The sequence below is a fragment of the Python bivittatus genome, unplaced genomic scaffold (assembly GCF_059951505.1).
Source record: "Python bivittatus isolate LINGU-HERP-01145 unplaced genomic scaffold, Pbiv_v1 ctg000980_np1212, whole genome shotgun sequence".
Taxonomy (NCBI): domain Eukaryota; kingdom Metazoa; phylum Chordata; class Lepidosauria; order Squamata; family Pythonidae; genus Python; species Python bivittatus.
The window spans coordinates 44,234,456-44,260,185 of record NW_028277125.1 but is presented as its reverse complement, the minus strand read 5'-3'; the positions used below and the strand labels follow the sequence as shown (position 1 = coordinate 44,260,185).

General features: G+C 38.1%; 1 protein-coding gene across 3 annotated transcripts in view; it reads left to right on the top strand.

Moving 5' to 3' along the window:
* LCOR (ligand dependent nuclear receptor corepressor) overlaps nt 1–25,211 on the top strand; it is a 92,554-nt gene extending 67,343 nt beyond the window's left edge. For all 3 annotated transcript variants that reach the window (XM_088132193.1, XM_088132191.1, XM_088132192.1), the window contains one exon: nt 13,306–25,211. In XM_088132193.1, coding sequence (XP_087988319.1) covers nt 13,306–17,989 — 4,684 coding nt within the window. In that variant the 3' untranslated portion in view covers nt 17,990–25,211. The remainder of the gene's footprint in view (nt 1–13,305) is intronic.
* Nucleotides 25,212–25,730: the final 519 nt, after the last annotated feature.

Below are 25,730 nucleotides of genomic sequence, written 5' to 3'. Positions count from 1 at the left end.
GATAGAGGTGGATGATCACTTTAGTGACAACAGCAAAGACATCATTTCATAGTGCACAGGAGATGGCAATGGTACGCCACTTCTGTATTTTATCAAGAAAACCACATGTATAGGCAATATAATATGATTATATAATTATAGTGCAAGATGATGGGTCATCCTCAGTTTGGATGACATTCAACATACTGCTGAGGATTGTTCATAGTACTAATGGTGCTTATGATATGGTTAGATTAAAGCCTTTGGAACATCTAGTTGCTGATGTTGTCGTGCAAGAAAAAATCTGAAGCTGCAAAGATAGAATTACAGTGGGAACATGAAATGTAAGAAGCAGGAACATGGGAAAGCTTAGTACAGTGAAAGATGAAGCGAATTGTCATTGTAGGCATTAGTGAATTGAAATGGACTGTAATTACACATTTTCTATTGGAAGATCATACTGGATCAGGACACACACACACAAAAGGAAGGAACGGTGTTGCTTTCATAGTAAGAAAGGCTATAGCAAGGACAGTACTTGAGTACAATGTAGTCAATGACCAAATAATGTCAGTTAGACTTTGCAGACATCCCCTTAATATGGCAGTTATCCAAGTTTATGCTCCAAGCCCTGATGCAGAAGAAGAGGTTGATGAATTTTATGGTCAAGTTCGCTTTGAAATTAATAGAACATGCAAGCAAGATGTACTACTTATGGTTGGAGACTGAAATGCCGAAGTTGGAAATATTAAGAAGGAAAATGTAGTTGTTACATTTGTTACAGCATAAAAAACTGAAATGAACCTGGAGAACAACTTATCAATTTCTGCCAATCCAGTGATTTCAGCATTGCTTACACTTCCAGCAACCAGAAGGATGCCTCCATACGTTGACATCACCAGACAGAAGACACAGAAATCAAATTGACTACATTATTGGTACAAGGAGGTGGAAGAGATTGGTAAAGAAGTGACCAGAGTTTGATGGTGGAACAGATCACAAACTGCTCATTTGCACATTCCAAATCAATCTAAAGTGGAAGAACAAAACCAACCAGTTTCCACAATATGATCTTGAGCATATACCCACCATTCTCAAGGAGAACGTCAGAAATCATTTCGAAGCCCTGAACCTCATTGTTGGGGAACAAGAGAAACTGTGGAATGAAATAAAAAAGTTATTAAGGATGAATGTGAAAAAAAACACTATCAAAGATTAGGGAACCAAAGAAAGCAAACTGGATGTCAGAACAAGTATTGGAAATTGCCAAGAAGAGAAGAGAAACCAAAGCCAAGGAAGACACAAATCTCAGGAAGCCAAAGTCTGGATGGAACATGGCAAAACAGACTAGCTCTAGATCACTCCACAAAGGAGTGAGGCAAGGTTGTATACTCTTCCCTCATTTATTCAGACAATATGCTGAATACATATCAAGGGAACTGGACTGGAAGAAGATGAATATGGTTTTAAAATTGGAGGAAGACAGGTCAATAATCTAGGCTATACTGATGACACTACTCTGCTAAAAATGCAACATCTGGAAGCTCTAGTAATGAAAGTCAAGGAGCATAGTGAAAAAATAGAACTAAGTTTAAATAAAAAGAAGGCCTAACTAATTGCAACATTTACTGTAACCAGCCATAGAATTGACAATGAAGAATTGAAGTCGTGAATAGTTTCTGCTTTTTAGGATCAAAAGTAAACAGTTAAAGAATCAGCAGTCAAGAAATACACCAGAGAATACCACTTGATAGAGCAGCAGTGAAAGTCTTGGAAAAGATATTGAGATGTTATGGCTTAATCCTACCAAGAACAAATGGCTGTGGGTACTAGGGCCTCCTAGACCCAAGGATTTTCCATCTATACTCTTGAATGCAGTAGCACTTCCCCATTCAAGAGTGCTATGCAATCTGGGGGTCTTCTTGGACTCATAGCTCCTGCTTGAAGAGCAGGTGGCAGCTGTGGCCAAGGAGGCTTTTGCACATTTCCATCTGGTGCACCAGTTGTACCCCTTTCTGTATCAGGAAGCCCTTTAGACAGTCACTCATGCCCTCATCACCTTGACTACTGCAGTGCACTCTACATGAGGCTGTTCTTGAAAGCGACTCAGAAGCTTCAACTGGTTCAGAATGCAGCAGTGTGGGCAATGATCTGCATGCTTTGATATGCCCATGTGACACTCTTGCTTTGTGAATTGCACTGATTGCCAGTATTCTTCCAGGTGCAATTCAAGGTGCTGGTCATCACTTATAAAACCCTACATGGTATAGGGCCAGGTTATTTGAGGGACCACCTATCTCCCATGGTTTCTGCCTGGCCGGGACGTGCTGGCAGAGTTGGTGCACTCCAGGTTTCTTCGATCAAACAGTGCCATTTATCAGGACCCAGAAATCCAGATGGCTCCCACTTTGTTGGTATTCATAAGGCCTTGAAGACCTGGTTGTTCTCCCATGCCTTGGATTAAGTTGGATGGAGCCCCTCATTGGATGTGTTTTGTCTATGTTTTTGTATAGAGCAATTGATCCTATCTTTTGTTTTGTACTGTGTTTTTATGGTTTATTACATTGTGAGTCGTCCAGAGTTGATTCCGAGTCTAGTGGTGCCTAAATTGAATTAACTATATAAATAAATGCATGGCTAAATGTGTCTATACCTACAAAGATCAGAACTGTGTACACGCTCACAGCAGCAAGAACAAATTTTACCCAACACTGGAATAAAGATACAATTCTGACAATATCTGATTGGGAACCTGGAGAATATGCATCGATTGCAATATTAACAGTATATATTCACAACAGAAGTTTAACCAAATTTAAGCAAGAATGGTTCCCATACGTACAATATATCATGCAGCATGGTAAATATAAATACAGTTTGGCTTCTAAGGCTGCTAAATGTTTATAAACATCACAAATTAGCAGAAGCACAAACAAGGGGAAGTTAGAAACTAAATAGCCTTTTGTTTTCCTTTTTTTCTTTTACTTGTCTATTTTCTCTTTTTCTCAACATGCACAAACAGTAAGTAACAATACAGTGGAGACTTTAGTATTAAGTATTTAATACCTTAGTATTAAGTATTCAACAAGACAGAAACCTTTACTGTACAATAAATAGTTTGATGCAATTTGCAGTTGTTTATAATATAAACAACTGCAGCTTTGAATATAAAATTTAAACAATCTTTAATGTTTATGAACATCAACGTTTGTAATCATAGTTAACTCAGGTAAGATTTCTTTTTTTTTCTGTCTTTAAAGGTCTAAATTATATAAACATTAGAGTATTAATAATCTCTAAATATTGAATAAATACCACTGTATCAAAATTACATCATAGAATGTATTACGTATGTCTCATAATGATATCATATTTTTTTAAAAAGATTCTTTGTCAACTTTATTGAAATTAAAAAGAAAAACGGAAAAAAATTGTGCAGGCAGTGACTTTCACTGATACACTCTATGGAAGTGAAAGTTGGACTTTGAAAAAAGCAAGTCAGAAAGAACATTGACACTTTTGAACTAGCTGTTGAAGAAGACTCCTAAGAACACCATGGATAGCCAAGAAAACAAACAACTGGATCATAGAACAAACCAATCCAGGGTTCTCACTTGAAGCACAAATGACCAGCTCAAATTACCATGTTCTGGAATTATTATTATTGTGGGTCACACAGTCAGCCAGATGTTTAGACTGGATTTGGCATTTTTATCCACCTCTCGAGTCCTTCCCAAGGACCTGGGATAGACAGATGCTGTTTGATGGTATTAAAGGTATCGTTGCAGGATGTAAGCTGTGCCAGGTAAAGCTGCCTTTTGTAATTGACTGATGGTGATTTTGTCGTGGTTGTTGTTGTTGTTGTTATTATTATGGTTGGTCGCACAGCCAGATGTTTAGACTGGATTTGGCATTTTTGTCCACCTATTGAGTCCTTCCCAAGGATCTGGCATAGGCAGATGTTGTTTGATGGTGTTAAAGGATATAAGCTGTTGTTATTATTTCTGGACTTAACTCTGTGGAGAAATCTACAGCACTGGGAAAGATAGATTGAATGAGAAAAAGAGGACAACCAGCAGCAAGGTGGATGGATTCAATTACAGTACTGATGGTTGCCTCATTGAAGACTTAAAGGAGGCAGATCATCCTGGAGAAGATCTATTTATGTGGCTGCTAAGAGTCAACACTAACTTGATGGCATGTAATCAGTCAAAATGTGGACCAAAATTGCCTTACAGTATGTACTTTTCCAGCCTGTAAAGCTTATTTTCCGTAGGCTTAAACTGTTATCTTAGAATAATGTTGAGGATTTTACAAGCCTTTTGTATTTTGTTTCTTAAAGCCTTTTATGAATTTATCCATTTGTAGGCTCTTATTTATGTTTTGTGTTGTGTAGATGCTGTATGCTGCTATGGTTTTATCCATGGAGCTAGCTTGTAAGGCAGTGGTGTTTGTACTATCCTAAGGGGAGAAAAAAGAAAGCTCCCCAATGTCCTTGATAATCAGAAAAATTAGCTGGACCATTGTGCAAAGCCCTTGAAAAGGAAGCAATACGTGGGTTAATGTTTCAGCATGATAAAACTCCCCTGGTTTTAAAGGGATGGACTGAATGGTAATGTTTTTCAATTAGCCACAAGAAGGCTGTTAGATGCGTCACAGCTGGTGATTAAAATGTTGTATGGGAAAAGGGGGAGAGCAGAACACTCTGGAATGAATGCTCACTCGGGTACATGTATATTTAGGTTAGAGACAGTTCCCATCTGACTTGGTTTAGATGCAGGCAGGATATAAGAAGGCTGTTTTTTAATGTATAACATCTCAAAAACCCAAACTTGAAGATATGGTAAAGTAATGATTAGCTGTGTTCATGAAAATAAAGCCAGCTACTTCTTAAGCTAATTTCTGAACCTTTACAGTAAACAAAATATGTTTGATTCTCTTCCCTTCCAACCCTGGATAACCATGTCTGTCTACATTAGGCACTTGATAGACAACTTACCCCTTTTTCTGTTCATGTGTTCCCTGTGTTTCCGTAGCACACTTAGAGATCCTCTTCAGTTCCACTATTTGGCAATCAACCCATTTTAGGGAGATGAGGCATATATCAAGCTGCGGCCATACTTCTGATACATTAATCAGCCTTCCTGAAAAGTAAAACATAAATCACTTACAGAATTAACACATGCTGTTCTTGTACATTTCTGTGTCTATGGACTGGGTTGAAAAAAATTACAAGTTCCCATCATATTCCATTTTAAAACCTTCCAATTTCCTAAAAACTTTAGCAAGACTTTTTTTTTTTTTTTAATAAAAGGCATTACTGGCATTATGAAAATACCTTTGTGGTTAACAATTAGTCTCACCTCTACCTTGCCTCAGCCCATTCACATATAACTGCATAGCTACTGTATAAGGGGTTTTTTTTTCCTCCTTTTTTTTGGCGACAAAGTGATACAACTTTGAATTGACTGTGTTTTGGGAATATGGGGAGTTCTTTATTATTAATCACCAGGGGGCACTACTGATGTGTCACGTATTTATTGACAAGCCAGCTTAGTACCTCATCCATCCTATGACAAACAGGCTAGTGGTGGTGTTTTGATTTTCGTTGCCCCATTAGTTTGAAAGAGAGGAAGCTGTAACTCCAGCAGGGTGCTGGAGCTGCTGCTTCTGCTAATCAATCTGACTTCTGAAAAGTATAAGGCAGAAGGGAGAGAAATAACTATGTGCTGGTACATAAAAATCTAGGGGTGGGAGATACAAGCTTATAGCTATCTCTCTCTCTCTTTTTTTTTACAGAGCTATAATTGTGATGCTTAGAATGATCTGAAAGGAACAGAAACACTTAGCCTTGAACTTTTGTTCTGCTGCTGCTTCTTGTGCCTCTGAGGTACAAAACATGCCTGTAAACTTACAATCTGTGAAACTGATTTTCCAGTGAGTTAAACAGAGATGGAAAGGTTATATATGTTGAATAGTGAGGAACTTTGGTTAGAGTGGATGATAAAGTGGGCTTTTGTATGTGTGGATGTAGAGCAGTTCTGCTATTCTGGTGGGCAACATTTACTGTACTGTATCTCCTTTCCCTATCTGTAACTGATGTAGATGCACACATCTTGGTTTTATTAAGCAAGACAAAAAATAAGTGTGTACAAAGTGAAAAGCTTTTTGGTAGTTCTGTAAGTATGAGTTAAACTGATTGATAGTACTTAACCTCAAGAACTCTATTCCAATAAATAAATCCTCCAAAACATCCAAACTGAAAGTTGTTGTTTCTAACTGCAGCTATATCTTTGGTTTCCACCCTAAAACTTTTTGTCAGGGTTCAGGTTTTTTGCAGTGCTCTTTATTATCATATGTGTGCATCTTTCAGATAAGAATGAAAAAAATTGGAGGTGTGGATGTACAGATTTGTACTCCCATGCTAATTGAGAACAGAAAAGCAATCAGCGGCAGCTTTGTGTTTCCGGACGTGTTTCAACATCCAGCTATAGTAGACAGCTTCACAGTACAGCAAATTCTGAAAAGCACTAATTGTAGCACTGTGACTGTTGCATGGCAACAGTTGTGTTTGTAGAAATCATAGCTACTGCCCTTGATTTTCTATCATATAGTCAGTGACAAAATAGATTTTTATTTATTTATTTATTTATTTATTCATTCATTCATTCATTCATTCATTCATTCATTCATTCATTCATTCAACTTGTAAGCCACCAAATCAATACAGACTCATGGTGGTTTATGAAACAGTCAAGAAAAAACACCCATAAACAGTAAAACATCCATAGTAATTATAAATAAATTAAAAACAACCAATGACTAATCAAAATTACATGAATACAGAATCAATTGTAATACTATTCATGAAATAAAATCATACACTCCCCCCGGAAGGTTAGCCCCATCCCTCATAACATTCCGCAAGTCTCCCAAGACCTGGCCCCAGGGGACCATAGAGATTTTGCAGTGGCTCCCTTACTACGGTTAACTTCATCCTCTCCTATTTTGTGTGTTTTTTACAGTTTTTATAGTTTTAATGATTGTTATATTTATTTATTGGTTCTTTTAATTGAGTGTTATATGCCGTCCAGAGTCACCCTCTTGTAAGATGGATAGCTATACAAATATGATCAATAAATAAATAAATACAAAACCAAATACTAAAGGTTTTTTTGTGTGTGGGGGGGTACCTTCGAGTCAATGTTGGCTCCTGGCAACTGCCTGGAAAAGTCCCTTGGCAAGTTTTTGGAAGTGGTTTGCCATTGCCTACTTCCTAGCATTGAGAGTGACTGGCCCAAGTTCACCCAGCTGGCTTTGTGCCTAAAGTGGGACAAGAACTCATGGTCTGCTGGTTTCTAGCCTGGTGCCTTCACCACTACAAGCTGGCTCAAATACTAAAGTAAATAACATAAATAAATTTAAATAAATTCAAGATAAAGTAAAGATGTTAATAACAAACTATTCACTGAACACTTTTTGGAAGAGTTCCATCTTTAGTTTCCAGAACATTAGAAGGAATAGAGTGAAATTTAATTTAATTCTATTCCAGAGGACCAGGGCAGCACCCAAAAAGCAGCAGCATTTGTCCTGGCTTCCACTCCCTTTACTTCAAAAAGCGGTGTGAAAATGAAAGTGGTGTGAAAATGAAAGAATATTGTGCACTGGTTGAACAAATCCAAATGACTCCTCATGAGAAGCCATGTCCCATTCATGTGCTTTACATTCTGTTCTGAGTGCTTGTTGCATAGCCTTGTTTTTTTTTTATTTAATTTTTTTATTACAAAAAAGAAAAAAATACATAAACGTGTTTTAACATAAAAGCGAAAAAAAATACAACAAAAAGTTAATATATCATTATAATAGTACACAGTTACAATTCTATATATGCTTATCTAATACAAATATTAGATACCAAGTACATACATATTTCTAATACAGTTATATGACTATCCTGGTTTTTTTTTTTTAGTCCAGTGTATTTTGTATAAATGAGTCCCATATTTCATTATACTTGTCCATACAAAGTCTAGGTCTATAGGCAATCCGCTCCTAAGTAGCAAGTGTAATCAGTTCTTCAATCCGTTGACTAAATGGGGCCATACATTTATCTTTCCAGTGTTGCAATATCAGCCTTTTGGCCATAGTAAGGGCACAGAGAATCCATTTACGTTGCCAGTTGTCAAGTTCCATGTACTAGGTATAGAGTTCAAAAGAATATTATCCTCTGAAAATTTTAGCTTTTGTTGCACAATCATATTTATATAGTCCAGTACTTTCTCCCAAAACTTAACAAGTATAGGACATTGTAAAAACATATGTTTTAAAGAGGCACTGTCCTTATTACATCTCCAACAAAATGCTGTTTTTGACAATCCTTTTCTATACAGACATAGTGGAGTCCAATAAATTCTAAATATTGTTTTTTGCTGTGTAAGTCGTAGTTTAAGGTCCATTGACACTCTTGATATAGAAATTAAGACACTCTCCCATTGTCTAGGCAATATAGAAACCTCTAATACTTTATTCCACTCATCCCTTAGCATCTGCATATCAAATTGATTTATTGATAACAAATATCTATACAAACTAATAGTAGATTTTTTAGTTTTAAAGGATTTAACAAGTTGTTCTAATATCTCAGATATTTCAGAAGCTGAAAATGCTGCTGATCGAAACAATGTTGTTAACAAATGTAGCTGTAAATATTGCCATAGGGTTACATCTGATAGATGATATTTATCTCATAACAAAGCATATGTTAAAAATTCATCTTCATCATCTATCAGTTGGTCCAAAGTCAATATCCCCACTTCCATCCAATTTTTACATATCACCATCTTTTTCCCAATTTTTAAAGTTGGGTTTCCCCATAAAGTTGATTTGGCATGAGAAAAAGGGTCAAATCTTTTTTTATTAGACATTACTTTCCATAGCTTTCTAACTGATGACATTGTTTCCAGAGATATTAGAGTTTTAGTGTATTTTGATCCTAATACTGTCCATCTGACCAAAGGTATTATATACAGTATGTATATTCCAAGATTGCCCAAATCAGAAAATTAGCACCACTTGTTGCCTTCCAGTATTTAATACTTGACAATAGATAAACATGATGCTATAGCTCCAGATTTGGAAGACCGAATCCTCCCTCATTAATTGATAATTACATTTTCTGTAAAGATATTCGCAGAATTGAAGAACCTCCTTGTTGTGGGTATCCTTTCCTTACTATCTTTTTGTTCTTCAAAATTAAAACAAAGTCTATTAACTTTGGAGAAGTGTAAAAGATGTACGTGTCTTATTGCCACCAATAAACCTTTATTTGTCTCTAGGTGAAACGTAAGGAAGGTATAGGATGGCTCAGTCATATTTAAAAACACATGTACTTTTATCAAATAACTTTAAATATATTATAAACATGTTAAATTAGTATTATTACCTATTTATAGTCTATCCATTCATAACCTTTCCTCTCTGACTGGTGGAGGTTTCCCTAAGGCTCTGAATCTCCCTTATACCTTTTCTGACCCACACCTTTGCAATCCCTCTCTCCTTGGTTTCCTCCTCTCTCTGAAGTATAAACTGAAACAGGGCACCTGAGTTGCCATGCTTTGATTGGCATTCCAGCACCCAGTCATCACGGTAAAACATTTTTTAAAAACAGATAAAAGCCATCACATAAAGCTGCCTTCTGCAAGTTGATAAAGAAATTAGAAGAGGAAAAAGCTCTTTCTCCTGTGGGAAAGTTTTTATCAGAAGTAAGAGTAAGTGAAATCTTTATTTATGCATGCAGTTCTTATAAAATCTACACTTCAATTTTTATGGAGCCTGGATTTAAAATTTCTTTTTCCCCTTTGCTTTTTTTTTTTGGTATAGGAAAGGAGCACATGGATAGTGAAAAAGGATAATAAATGCAAATTATTACTGTTTACAGATAGTGCTTTTAGAGTTTATATTTTGGGTTTTCTGCTTATCCTTAATAAAGTGTCGAGAACAAATAGAACTAAAGGAGTCTGAAACTGAATCCCCTCTGGGGTCAAAACTCCTCAAGTTACAGCTTGGTTATAATGCAAGCCTATAACTTCAAATGTGCTGGAGGGTGTCAAGTCGAAACTACATTCTACCCAATCCTTGGCATACTGTTGCAGCTTCAATCTAAAAAAAAAAAGGCATCTACATTTCATGTGAAAATATTGAGACAATACTTATTTTATGGTAACATGAGTTTTATTAACTTTTTTTCTTAAAGTGGTTGATGGAAATTAGGGCTACAAATTATTATATGGCATGTTTAAGGTTATGAAGCAATAAAAAGTATAACGTGGAGTCCAGAACCACTGCTGTTTTGTCATAGAGGTCTCAAGCTCTAAAGAAGCACTATCAGCTGCTGAAACATGTGGTTAATTCCCCTGAAATTGGTGCATGAAGCTAGCCTTAGAATAAACCTACTTAAAATTAAAGTCCAGTATAGAATGTAGCATTCCTCCAGTGTGCTTGTGACTGAACCCTTCAAATAAATGAAATTATATCTACAGTATTTTAATTCTGCCCTAGGATTCTTTTTCCGTGGTTTTTCAGAGTTCATGAGGTATTGTTGATTGCAGTCGCACAATAGGAATATAAAACTACACCATACTTGTGGTTATAAGTAGTCATAATTCATTTTCAAGAACTATATGTAAGAGGTTTCAAATTAAAACAACAAAATAAACAACATAGATAAAGTTCTAGTTAGTCATAATTGCTTTATTTTTAAGAATTGTACAAAAGAGGTTGCAAAATAAGAACATTACATGTTGTGGGGAATGATGCATGCTAATGAAAATTAACTCTCAAGATATGTAGGCCCCAAGTTAAAATGATCATGGAATTTTGTGCTGATCATATTCTCTGGCCCACACAATGTTGTAAGCTTCACAAGAATATTTGTATCTGTGTATACAGGCACACATTCAGATTTTTTTCTACACTCATCTATTTCATCAGGTTGTACTCCAATAGATTTTATATACATTCTGGTTAGTATTATCTTAATTTTCATTAGTTATTCTATATTTAAGAACACTAAATTATTTTAGAGCACCACAAGGTTCTAATTACGCTGCTCTTTTTTCTTTTTTCCTTCATCCCCTTCTTTTAGCTTATTAAGTATAACTATTACACCATTTATTTCATTAAATTTACTGTATTAAATTTATTATTTATTATATTATCTTTGAACCAGACAGATTAGGTTAAATCACCAAATGGAAAAGTTGGTAAATGTAGTTTCTATTAGAGGCAAACAAATCTAAGGCTTGTGGATCAAATTAGGTTGTTGTTTTTTTTAGAAGCCTGGGATTCACCATCAAAAACTATAAAATTAAAGAAATGTGTGTTGGCATCAGAACTTAATGGGGTTCATACTGTTTCCACAAAAGAAAATCCAGTCCTGTTTATTCAAACTTTCTTCATTTAAGCAGAAGAAATCATTATGTTGCTGCTGTTAAACAACTGGTAATCATAAATTCTTGATTCATTGCAAAACACCCAGAGACTTAATAGCAGGGCTTTATATTCAAAGGCAAAAGGATGTTTTAGGGCATGCAGGGTTGCTGTTATAGCACCTAATCTGCAGCTTTTTAAAAGCAGCTGCATCTTTTCCTGGGACTATGTAATGACCCATCTCAAACAATTGCTATGCGAATATCCCTATCTTCTCTGAAGTACTCATTTACCTTCAAGTCCAAAACACTACACAGCCCTACTTACTATTTTGTCTTCCACTGTCTGAAACATTATTACTTCAGGGGATCTAGTTCTCTCAAATGGTAATCCTATGTCTGAACTATGCCCCTTCTGAATGTAGCTGGAGGCTCAGTATGATTGATTCATCAAGTAAAAGCAACATAGAGCACTTGTAAGTTAGGGAGAAAGAACTCCATAGTATTTAATTACGTATGGGCAGATTGTGTTTTTGTAATGGGGAACATTACATTACATTGTACATTGCAATCTGAAATGGTATAACCCAGAAACACACTTACCAACTACTCTACTACTAGTAAGAATTAAACCTGAGTGATCTGAATATGAAATGCTTTTTATTTGGGATTAGTAAGTACTCTCTCTTAGGAAATAAATGTATCTTTAAGAAATAAATGAAAGGTGACATTTTCATGGACTTTTCATGCATTTTCCAAAGACCAAAAGCAATCTTATTATGCAGTAGTTGTAACTACTGAAGATATGACTGCTGTCTTCTTTAGACTGAAGTACTGTTTATTTTCCAAGAAGTTGGCCAGTGAATTATATCAAAGTGAAAAACCTCACCACTTATTTTGGGAGAAGGGGCTTTGTCCAATATCCTAGCCAAAACATTTGTGCTGTTCTGAAATAGTCAAGTTGTAACATCCATGATGAGTTGAGCCATTCCCTCTCCCAGCCAGAAACCTAGAAACATGCCTCCATGCTATTAATTTTTTTTTAATCAGTAAGTTTTTAGTTGAAGTCTGATCTGGAGACTTTGAACATAGGAAGGCGTTTATATTTTCTTGAAGTTTTACCCTTTGATGCAGTTAAGTCTTGCAGCATGTTTTGAAGAGATTTTAACCAAGCTTAGAATGATGTATTGTATTGTATTGCCTGTTTGTGGTTCAGAATCAACAGCAATGAAAATAATCTACTTGGTTTTATGTACTTTGTAAATATTATTCCAGTCTGTTTTTAAATTATTAGGATTTTTAAAAGTTTTGCTCATTAAGATTTCTTTTACACCTTTCCTCCAGGAGTTCAAGGTACTATACATAATACACCTTCCTCCAATTTTTACTCACAGAAATCACCTGAAGTAGGTTGGGCTGAGAGAGGGTGATGAGAGATTGCTGGTCAAAAGCTTTCTAGTGAATGTCTGGGTAGATTTGATCCTGGATCTCCCCAGTCATAGTCCAAGTCGTTATACCACGCTGGGTCTGTGTGTATAGCTTGTAACTGCAAACTAATTTGTTCAGGTTGTTTCTTTCACATTAGACTGACTCTTCTTAAGGATTATATTGTAAACAGGGTCTTGTCCTGATGAGTTTTCAGCAATAGTAGTAACACTTGAGCTGTATATAAATGAGAGAGAATGAATATGACAGAGACCAGAAGAGAAATTCAGGCATAATTTTGTTAATACTGTATGGGATTTTGTGTTATCTGCTTGCTCAGTTACAGTGGAAATTAAAGCTACTGCTTTCCAAAGAATTCAACTTGTGGCAGAAAAGAGAATTATGACAATTTGCACTGTGAATTTTGTTCCTGAGTTCTGTACCATACTGACTATTTCTCTCTCCCTTTCTTTAGTGAGGAGACAGCAGAGGCAGTAGCAATAGATTCTCTTGGCCAGCCGAAATCTTCATTGGAAAAAATTATGGTCAGACTGTGCACATACCACCAGAAACACTTTGTCCGTGTCCTGAATGACATCTGCACTGAAGTACAAACAGGCTATGAGGGCCAGCAGTTATCTGGACCTGAAAACATGGATGTGTCCACTTGTAGTTCAGGGTGCAGCCAGTATCATACTGAGAACCAGGAGCTTGGAACTTCTTGCTCTGAGTCAAAACTCCCTCTATTACTCGACGCAGAGCAATCAGGGCCTCGTGGTTCTTTGCGAATACTCTGTCATGCCCTGAAACATGCTGTGGAACTGAAATCTACAGACAGAAGAGAAAACTGCAGCCCTGTTGTCAGAAGAGATTTCCCGGAGCTTCCAACTGTTAGAACAACTTCTGCAAGTCCCAGGGATAGTCCCACCCAAGGGTACCTCACTGCCTCCAATACCCATCACTCTGCTAAAAATCTGGAAGGACAAACCTCTGCTACTGAGCAAGAGATAGGGGTTAGGAAAGGTGAAGATGACAAAGATCAGGTGCAAAGTAGAGCTTTGCTGGGAGGCTATGTTGCTGTGAAAGCATCAAATGTAAACATTAATGAGGAGAGTTTAGAGAATAGGATGAGCTCTCTGAAGAACCCTTTCAAAGCTTTCCCAGAGGAAACTCGAGAGCCAGCTTTCACCACTAGCTCTCCACGGAGAGCAGACAAAGAGAATGCCTTGCAGTGCAGCTCCAAAGCCTCTATGCACCAGGATACTGAAATAAATGACCAAGAAACAAGATCAAAGGTAGAGAATCACTACCTGGCTTCAGGGAAAAGCAAGGGAGGCTACCACATGCATCCTGGTGACAAGACTCATGTGGAGAATGCCAAAGACATTTGGCTGCCTATTAATTCCATGCCAGCAGTGCACCACAAAACCACCAATGGGCACTCCCGGGCCAAGAGTATTTCAGCCTCTACCAAAGGTACACGTAAAAGCAAGAGGTCTTCAGGATTAAGAATAAATGACTATGATAATCAATATGATGTTGTCTATATCAGCCAACCAATTACAGAATGCCACTATGAGAGCAAAAAGACAGTATCAGCAAGGAAGACAGCAAGGAAGAGCACTCGTGGATATTACTACAATGGTGAATGTTGTGAGCTTCCTACTATTCGCACCTTGGCCAAGACTCCCCATTTACAGGAGAATGGGAACATCCTGACAACAAGGCCTGAGGTGCTAACAAACCCTATCCAGGGCATTTCTCTTCCAAGTGGTAGCTATTTGGCTGCAGCTGAACCTGTGGGTAGTCATGGTGATCAAAGATCTTCCACAGTGGCCCCTACTCAACAAGAGTCCTTCAACGAAATAAGAGCTGAACAATGCTCTTATGAGAGCATCTCTTCTGAAATCAGTGTCCTGAGGCAAAGCGAGGTTAGTCTTGCTGAAGCACCTACCATGCCTCTCTCTCTACTTCCCTGTCCTATTTTGTGTTCAGATAAAGACAGCTTGTTTGTGTCTTCATTGCAGACCATGACTGTCTCTTCCCCTCAACAGAATGAAGGGGATTTGGAAGATGGTACAGACATGGTGGAGGCACATAGTGGCTCTGATTCTTGTAAGTGTAATAGACCTAAGGAAAATAGTGACAGTATAGCAGATTCTGTTGTAAATTCTGTCCCAGAAGCTGTTAATGATAAAAGTTCTCTGTTCTTGGGAAATGTGACTATCCCAGAAGCACCAATTTTGATAGACCCAGAACCCCATGTTAGCATGGATCTGCTGATGCCTGAAGTATCTGCCAATAGCATGGACTTGTTGCCTCCACTGGATGAACCTGCTTCTGTTGTAGATATATCACCATCTGTAGAACCCCCACCGCTTTCCCCTATAGACTTGGCAGAGCCCCCAGCAGTACCACCTGCTCTTGATGTTCTGGAACCTTGTGTGGCCTTCCCTGCAGAGATTCCCTATATCCCCAAGAGTGTATCACCTGTGCAGCTTGTTGCCAGCCCAAGGAGCATGTCTACTGTAATTCATCCTACCAATGGAGTGCCTGAACTTTCTGCCGATATTGACCTAGAACCTTCAGAGACTCTTTCTGTAGAATCTTCAGTGGTAGCAACTACCAAAATGGATGTGGAGCTTCCCCATCCGTTTTCTAATTTAGAAGCAGCAGAGCTTCCCTTCAATTTGGATTGTACACATGAAACCAGTATTGAAAATTCCCAGAATTTGAAACAGGGACTCTCTGTGGAATGTGAGAATATGCTGTCTGTTGTGGATACCAATGAAGATAAGAGAGAGAAAAATGTAAATGATACAACAGACATCAGTGAGACCACCAAGTCTGATGAGGAAATGGAAGCTGATAGTGAAACTCCAGTAGCATTCAAAACATCGGAAACTGACAACAAGAAGGAGGCTTCTTCCAAAACAAACATAGACAAAAAACGAAGGCGGGAGAAAAAAACCCAAGTTGTTTCTGATCGCTGTCTTCGAAGCCAGCAATCTCTGTCACCTACAGAGGACAGTGCTGAACAACCCTGTTCTTCCAACTCTCTTCAGCTTCCTCAGCTACAGATAAAGCTTTCTAAAAGTCCTGGTGCTAAGCGTTTTAAAAGAGAGGTACATCTTGATGGGGCAGCATCTGTGTGTTTTCCAAATGACAGATTCCATCACACACTGCTAAATGATAGTAGCAAATCTACTGAACAGCAGGTAGATGAAGGAAATGACATCACAATAAGGCAGACCTATAAGAAACTGTTGGCAAAGGAATCTGTAATAGAGGGAAGCCAGAATGGAGACGGTAACAAAGGTAAACCAGCAGCAATGCTTGAAATTTGTTTAGAAGCCAATTCTGACAGGAGAAGTGTTCATGTTCCAGCAGAGATGCCTGATGAGACCGAAAAGCAGGTAGATTTAAAGCCAGAAGCTTTAGAGAATTCTGACAATACTATGAATATTACAGAAGTATTGTGCAACCAGCATGAAACAAGTAGCCCCACATGTCCTGGTAACAAGTATGCACAGCCAGAGAAGGCAGTGAAATGCAAGAAACCAGCCCTACAGTTCTATAACTTGAGGCACACCCCTGCCACAGCCCCTGTGGCCACTACCACCAAAAATACATCAGAAAAAGCAACTGTACAAGTAAACTCTGACATCATGACTACAGCAGCAGATTCTGATGTCATAGAAGAACCAAATGCAAGAAACGAAAACTCCATTGGTTTTAGCAGCATGAAAGTACTTTCTGACAACAAACCCAGATTTGTGGAATGGTGTGCTGAGGAAGACAACCAAGAACTCATCACTAACTTTAATGCCCAATATATGAGGGTCCAGAAAGGCTGGATTCAGCTGGAGAAGGAGGCTCAGCCAGCTCCAAAGGTCAAGAATAAATCTGACAAGTTGAAAGAGATTTGGAAAAGCAAGAAGAGGACTCGAAAATTCAAAGGGTCCACCGAAGTCCAGAAACTGTCCCCTGTTCAAATGCTCTTCATGAAAGGTTTTGATATATCCAATATCTGTAAATGGTTTATGGAGACAACTGAAACCAAATCTCTAGTCATTGTGAAGAAGCTGAACACACGTCTCCCAGGAGACATTCCTCTCATGAAGCTTCCACTCCAGAAGGGTTGTTCCTCGGGCATCTATCCCAGTTCTCTTCAAGCAGAGCGTCTAAAGAAGCACTTAAAGAAGTTTGCTGCTATGACCCCAGCAAAAAATACTATAAAGACCCAAAAGCTGTGGGCCAGGCTTCGAGAGAATGGTGAGGGAATTGAGTCAGAGCAGGTTGCCAGTCCAAAGCAGACATCTCCCTCTGAAGTCAGCTTGGCCCAATGTATTGAACCCAAGAGCATCCAGCCTTCTCCTACCATGCCAGTGCAGACCAGCTCACGGATCCTGAGGAAATATTCCAACTTGAGAGGCAAACTTCATGGATTCCACAGAGTAGTCAAACAGGAGAGACATGATTGTATGGCCAAGCACCTCTTAGCTGAAAGCAATTCAAGCAACAAGAGCATGTGCATTAAACCTTTGATGTCCCCCAAGTTGGCCCAGCAAGTCAAAGCCATCCAACTTCCTACTAAATCCACTCTGGTTGAAAAAGGAGGAAAGGGGAGAAAAGGGAAAGGAAGGTTACAGGAGGATGCCTCCTCTAAAGGCAGCCTTCAGCAAAGCAAAAAGAAGACACCAAATGAGACTATCAGGACACCAGCCCTGGGGCAGGTGAGTCCTTCAAGCAAGGAAAGAATCTCTCTTAAGAAAGTCAGTAAAGTGAAGCAAGTGGGAGCTCCAGCTACTAGAAAGCAGACAGCGGCAGGAAGAAATAACAAGCACACCTCTCAGAATGAGAAGGCAAAGAAACTAATTGACTCACGACCTGGGAAAAAAAACGCTGCCACCCACATGGGGAAAGCAAGCACCAGTCAAAAGGCCAGCCTGCTTTCTAAGCAGCGAGGGCTTATGAAGCCTCTAAAGCAGAAAATGGTGCGAGATCCCCCCACTCAGTCTCTTAAAAAGGCAAGCAGTGAGAAAGCTCTCACCAGGTCAGTCAAACGAATTCAGGAGAACAAAACTCGGAGCAAGAGGAAGCTGAGGGCAAAGAAAGATTCTTCTCCCAGCAAGCGCAGGCGGCTGGATGCAAAGTAGCAGCTTCTTGGGTAGGAGGTGTGTCATAGAAACCTTTCCTCTTTCTTTCAGTGGTTCCACTGCTGAACATGGAGGGAGGGAGGGGCTCTTGGGTCTTGCTAAAGGCCAACTCCCTCTTACTTTTTTAAGGAGCCTTCGAATTGTGTTGCATCCAGAGAGGGGCACCATTTTTTTATATCACTGAGAAAGGAAAGTTGAAAGTTCCTGGAGTTGAACTGGAAGCATGGCAATTTCAGTTCAAAGTACAGTGCCTTATTTATCATTTTAGGAAACAAATAAATTAGTCTGCTTGATTTGAAGCTAGCAGTTTATGGTTAATGCACATGCACTTGTACTGTAATGGAAAGAGAACCACCTGTCATGCACACCCCATAGAGTTTGGTGGCATGTCTGCTAAGGTTCATACAGGAACGTTTTCTTCCTTTTGTGCATTGTAGCATACTGACACTGTTTAATTTGAGCAGGGCATTATAAAGCCAAAACCCAAAGCTTTTTCCTCCTCTAATTATAGTCTTTACTACCAGGTCATAATAATGGATTTCATTAAGTTATTAATAATTACCTATGTTATGTAACTTTGGGCTTTAGGGTTTGGCTATAAGCTAGCCTGGTTCTTGTGTCAAAAAGATCTTGTAGTGTTTTCAGTGATTGTCAGCCATGCTTGGCCTACCCAAGAAACTGGCCCTGTTGGATGAATGGAGAATGCTACCCTAAGTACAGATTGCTTGCCTCTTTTAACGTTGCTCTATACCTTAAACACCTTAAAGTCTGTGTTTTAAAATGCAGCCTGAATTTCTGTCGGAGTAGTTCTGAAATGCATTCACCCCAAAATTCCTAACTTTTTTGGGGGGGGTATCCCTGTTTAAAATACTCCTGAATTCATAGGCATATTACTATACTAAGTGTATGGATCTCAGAATAAAATATCTGTAAAGAAAGAAATGTAGGAAGATGCTCATTGTCAGAGATCTTTCTCTGCTGAAGATTTCTTAATTTCTTGTAACTATGAAGTTGCTGCAGGTTTCTTTTCTATAGATTTCTTCAGGTGTCTGAAGGCTTTTTAAAAAGTAAAAACATGATAATGCTGGTTGTGAATAAAGTAGCAGCTGGAACTTTCTGGTAATTTTATAAATATATTGGTTGCAGCTTAAGATAAAGTAAATTCCTTTCTGCCTTCCCCCAAGAAGAGTGTAGGGTACAGCTCGCCAAATATTCATTAACTTTATATGCAACTTGTCTGGCTTCACCGTCTAAATTTAAACTATGTATGATATAAAGGTCAAGGTGTCATCTCTCTTCAAAGAAGTTATTCCTATGAGAATATAGTATACTAAAAATGCAAGAGTCACTTTTCCAGTTCAGACATTTGTTTTAGATCCAATAAGAGGGAAGCAATGTTTTCTTAAAGAAAACGTCCTGTCCTGTGCTGCCCATTTGCGGGTAACAGTGGCTGCTTTTGCTCTGAGGCTGGAGAGAAAAGGTAAGGACCAGCTTTTTATTTTATTCTTGTAGTACTCTTTAAGCCACAACAAAGGCATAGTTATTTGCTTAGAAACTTGTGCAAACCTCCTCATGTTTGCCATGTTTGGCTCATGAGAGCTTCCTGTGAAGGCCTTCAGATAGTTTGACCTTTCAGAATAGTTTGCCATGGATACCAAATGAGATCGACTAACTCAAACATCTTTACACATTATTGTATTAACTGGCTTGAGCCAGTCTTTCCAGTCAGTGAGGGAGTTATTGAATATAAGGAAAGGCAAACTCTTTGGGGAGAATGAAGGTTGAGGTGTGAGGAAATTGATTTTTTTTTAAAGGAGAGAGGGTACATTAGCATTTGTATTCTTATACCAAAGCTCATTACTGCAGGCAGAAAATTGATAACTAGCTGTGTAATGTTTCTTATTGATCAAGGAAATTGGAATTTGGCATCTGAAAATGCAAAGCCCTCTTACTCACCCACTTACCCAAGTCTGTGACTTGAGAGGGTGCCCTAAAGCTACAAGACACATCAGGGTGGACTCATTTTTTATGAACTATTTTTAAATCATTTGATTTTTAACTTCTCTTTTCATTTAAATCATGATGTATAAAATTAATTGTTGTAAGCGTCAGGTTAGGCTTAATGTTCTCTGTAAAGATTCATATGAATTTGTCTGGTTGCTATTTTAATTGTAGATATCAAATGTGCTAGACATTCCACCAGGAGTATTAAAAAAATATTTAAGGAAATGTGTGAGCACATACACTTGTATGGTGGTGGCAAGGAGTTGCAAAAATCTTTTTTCCAACTTTACATGATTACATTCAGATGTGCATAAAACTTCCTGCTCCCTCTGCCCAGGGCTGCTTCCTAACAAAATGCTGGGTAGTTGGGGCATCTTGTGGTACTTTAAGCTAAGTGATTCTGATTTAGATCTCTGCTAATAAAATCTTTCTACAACTCCTGCTGTCCCATTTCTTGTGTGGTCTGGAGTCTAAAATGTTCCTTGTGTAAGCATTATGTAACATACTTCAGCTTCAAATCTGCCCTGTTTTGCTGTAATCTACTGCACATACAAAGTTGCATAACTCTGAGAAATCAGTCAGTTGCCAGGCCCAGAGTTGTTGGTGTTCCTGAGTTCGGCTTCTTACTATTTTTCGGAGAAGGGCAAGTGGCTCTACACTTGAGCACTCTTGGCTGCTACTGGACATGCCTTTTCTATACAGTCAAAGGATGGGGAAAGAAGAAATTACCCAAACAGCTCAAAACAATTTATTTATATTTTATTTTTTTATTTATATATATATATATATATATATATATATATATATATATACATACACACACACACACACACACACACACACACATACACACACACATATACATACACACACATACATACACACACACATACATACACACACACACACATACACACACACACATACATACATACATACACTATATACAACTTGGTATAGAGAGCTAACAAAACTTGAGATAAAGGAAAACAAAGCATTATCTAGTTGGAAGACAGACTGTGCTCTGTGCATCAATCGCAGTGGCACTCAGTTGACCCAGTGGCAGAGATGCTGAGCCTCTAATATTTAAATACTTTTTTTAAAAAAAGTTCCTTGTAATGTCCTTCGAAATACTTCTTCCTTGATACTCAAATCTCTTCGCTAAAATGAACTTTGCAACTTGGCTTGTACTATTGCTGGGTCAGGCTTTTCTCTTAGAAGCCAACAGGACTTATGTGCCTTGCATTCTACTGTCAACATTTTACCTTTCCCCCATCTAATAGATGTTTAGTATGTGAGGTGCAGTTTTAGGCTCTGATTGCCATAGGAAAATTCCCCTGAACCTGTCCTGTTGTTGGGCTATTACCACCATTTGTATCTTATCCTCTTACTCTGGTCTTTTTCTTTCTCTGCCTACAAGTCTTCCATTTGGCATGCTTCCATTCTCTCTTAATAATCCTATTCTTAGCCAAACTCTTGATGCTTTGTGGTTGGGCATGCTACTGTTTTCAGTAGTTTCTAGCAATGGCTATATGGAACAGGTTCAACTCTTATATATGAAGTGAGGAATTGCACCTTCAATACTATGTGCATAACATCCAGAGTAGCTTCTGCAACAACTGGAGCACCCACTTTCTCTATTTATGGCTTTTTTTCCACCTTGCCAAACACATATTCTCAACATATCTATGTTTTTACTTTGAAATAATAACAACAACATCAAACAACAATTGCCTATCCCAGGGAAGGACTCAATAGGTGGATAAAAATGCCACATCCAGTCTAAACATCTGGCCGACTGTGTGACCAACCATAATAAATTATTATTATGGTTGGTCTCATAATTATTATATATTTATGGTTGGTCGCACAGTCAGCCATAAGTTTAGACTGGATTTGGCATTTTTTATCCACCTATCCAGTCCTTCCCAAGGACCTGGGATAGGCAGATGTTTGGTGGTGGTAAAGGTATCATCGCAGGATCTAAGTTATTCCAAGTAAAGTTGTTGTTACTATTATAGCTTATTTCTCTGGGAAATATTACAGCTACATAAAATGACTGTCAGGGCCTATCAAGAAAGATCTTTTGTGATGAGCGAGACCCCCTCAAGCCAAACTTTGCTAGTCATCTGTCCCCTAAAGCAAAAGATCTTTTCCCCTTCATGTCCTTGGCATCTTGCAGTTTGTACCTGACTTCTTCAAGAAAAGGCCTCTTTTCACTGCAGGAGCCAGAGGCTGAATTCACAAAGCACACCAAGCTTTGGTGTGATCCATATTGTGTGAGCCCCACAATTGTGGTTTGTAAACCATAGTTAAAGGCCATAGTGACTTGTTCATCATACGAAGTTTAGAATTAGCTATGGCTTAGCATGATGGGTATGAACAAGAGCTATTCCCAAACTTTGGCTTTTTACATACCTAAAACACTTCTGGCAGGATGTGTCCAAAGGGCTCTGCTCTTCAGTGTTAGGAAACCCAGCCAAGCAACAGAGCATTAAGTTGCATTAATGGGAAATATATTCTCTAAAAGAGATTTCCTCCCTCTTAAAATATTGCTTTGAATCTTACACTTTCTCTTGCCATTGTTTCATTGTCATGTTTTTAATATATTCATACATGAAACGCATGTAGCCCTAAACATTGTTTCCCCCCCCCAAATAATTAGTTTCTTTTGCATTTACCCAAGGGGCTGCAGAATGCTTATCTTAGGATAATCTCAGGAGTTCACATTTGCATTGAGGGTAAACTATCCTCTTCTTAAAAAGCTTGTTTTTTTGAGCAGGCTCCCTAAATAATTGAAAATGGATGGAGTCTGAATGGTTTTTGTTACATGTATGTAATAATTTACATAAATGACTCTTTTTACATTGCTATCAAAGGTTTCTAAATGTGTGTGTGTGGGTGTGCGCATTACATTCAAATGCTATGTGAATATATACCTATATGTATATGCATGTGTAATATACACACATGCACGTGATGCTGTGTTTGCACAGCATCTGGCTGGTGATTGAAATGCTTTCCTAGGTGCAGGTAAATGCTGCCTTTTGTCCCTAGGTAGTCACAAAAAGTGGAAGAATAATAATGTAAATAGAAATAGTTTTAAAATATTTATTTCCTGTATTTTGTGCTGACAAGTCTCAGGAGTGCTGTTGGTTTGCAATGTTATAGAGTGGTGGTGGTATTTTTTTTTTAAATAAAGGCATGTTTCATACTGCAAATAGCATTAGACAGAAGAACTGTCATCTGGTCTGGAATTTATGCTGCAGAATCAAAATCCTAGATCTTACTGAGATGGTAATCCTGTGCATGGGCTGAAACTTTTCAGACTCATCATTAAATATTCCTCTGTGTTAAATCCAATATCTTTAATACAGAAATCTTGATATTAGGCAAAACCATTATGGTCTACATTCTGCATTAGAACAGAGTGCTGCGTGTATGATAGAGAAGAGGATTCAATTATTAAAGTTCTTAAACCTTTACGCTAAAGTGGGAATAGCACAGATGCAGGCTGACCATCTCTGTAAAAGCTACATCTAATGGATTCAGAGCATGATATGGTTTTTCTTGCTTCTGTGGAAGTGACTTGAAAGTTCTCAGTTGTTGAGCACAGTTCTTTGAAGACTGCCTAGTCACATGCACTTTTAGGCACAGCACTTGAAAGCAATAAGAATTCTAGTAATAATGTTTTCTGTGATTAAATAGCATATGGGAGGCCATATGTCTGTGTGTGCATGTCTCAGTAAAGCCTGCTTCTCTTCAGTGGTTTTGCCACCTAGGGAAAGAAACAGCTTATGTTTCAGTCTTACTGCATGTTAGGGCATCATCACAGGGAATACCTGGCAAGCCAGAAGAAATGTGTTCATTGGGGAGATGGACTCAGGGATAGTAAATAAGGGGAGACTTTACTGGAAGCCGTAGGGGAAAATGGCAGTGGCACATATGGGGAAAGTTAGGGTGCTCTATGTCATTTGCAGCTGGTTCTTGTCAATTCTTAATCTCACCCCAAATTCTCAGCTGCTGTGTTGAGTCTAAAGTCCTGTTTTTCTGGGCTCTCAGTGAAGTTATTTTTACTTTATTTCTTTGGATCATAAATACTTTTTTGTTTTCTAGTCCGTCTCTCTTGACACTCCTTAGGTCACACTATGCTGTTTAGGATATCATTCTTTTATTTGTTATGGTTTTGTTTTAATTATAGGATTGTGTGGACATTCCTAAGTGTGCGTTTTTCATGTGCTTTGGGTTATTGAAAATGTTTGCCCCATTCCTCTCTTCCTTCTGGAAATCTATTAGTTGCCTGTTTTAAGGCCTAATATTATATGTAGCTACTTTCTGCTAATTCTTGCACCCACTTTCTGCTATCCAAAAATTTAACTCCTGCCCGTATCTGTTGTTAATGTCTTCAGTTCTCTCACAAAATTGCTACAGGTGGTTCAGTATATGGAGCTGGCTTGTAATCTTCTGCAATCATTTTTTTCCAATAGCATGCCTGAAAGCTTGGGAAAAAGTTCGATGAGCCCTCATCAATGTGTTGCACTCAACAAGCCAACAAATGCATTTGGCAATTTTAAGTTCTCTGCATTAATTTATATTCATTTTATTATCCACTCATTGTTTCTCATAAGGGTTTTTATTTGCTTTGTCCAAAGCAGTCCTTTCTATCCCATCTCAAGAATCAACTGTGGGGATTCCTCCTCCCCATGTTTGACCAGCCTGATATTGTCATCCTAACCCTACATGTGTTAAGTAGTATTTTGGGAGGGTTTGATTGGTATATCCTTTTCTTCTCTTCAGGGCACTGGAAAATGCTGTGATTTTAGGAGAAGAATGTGTCTGTTGTGAATTGTTGGTTAAAATGTGTCATTAGATAATGGTTATATACCTCATCTGAAGAACATTTTAAAATGTATATAAAAGTAAAGATAATATTCAGTTGCTTTCCAGTAATTCATAAACCTATGACAGCTAGGGCTATTTTACAATGGAAATTGTATCAATTGCTGTTGTGACAACTTCATACTTGTGTGTGTCTGTTATTTCCTTGACTAACCAATGGAAAGTGATAGTGCTTGTTACTGATCACAGGGCCCAGGCTGTGATTTAATCCTTTTACCTTCTTTCTGTGCTGCTTTCTTTCTTTTATGCATTGTGATGGACTCTATGTACTCTAAGAGTCCTTATTTTATTGCAGCTTATTAAACTTTTTAAAATATCAGCACTGGTGTGGTGTGATGAAGTTTAATGTTAAGATTTTCAAGCCATGGTCCACAATCTACTACTGTTTCACAAGTTCTGTTCAGCTGATTGATGGAAAAGCAAGCTCATTATCCATTTCAGTAGCTGTTTTCTGATAAAACAAGTTGTAGTAGATACCACCAGATATTGAACTGTTGAAAAATGGAAAAATCAAGAGAGCTTGGTAATATTTTCTTTGTTAGCTGTAGCCTCCAATTTAATCTATATGTGACTAAAGGAGCCCCTCTCCCACTTAGCTTCATTTTAGTGGTGGAGTTTGTAGAGTAATCATGAAGAAATAGCTATCAAAATTCTGAGAAAGCTGAATGTAAGTAAAGCTGTAGGCTCTGCTGCTTGGGTATTCTGGAAGTTATAGTCAAAATATCTGGATATTTTGGACACCAGATAAAGGAAGGCTGGTCCAAAGCATGCTTACCCAAGACCTGTTTTGCTGTCAACTTTTTTTTCTCTCTTTTGTTCTTTTTTTACTTAAGTACTC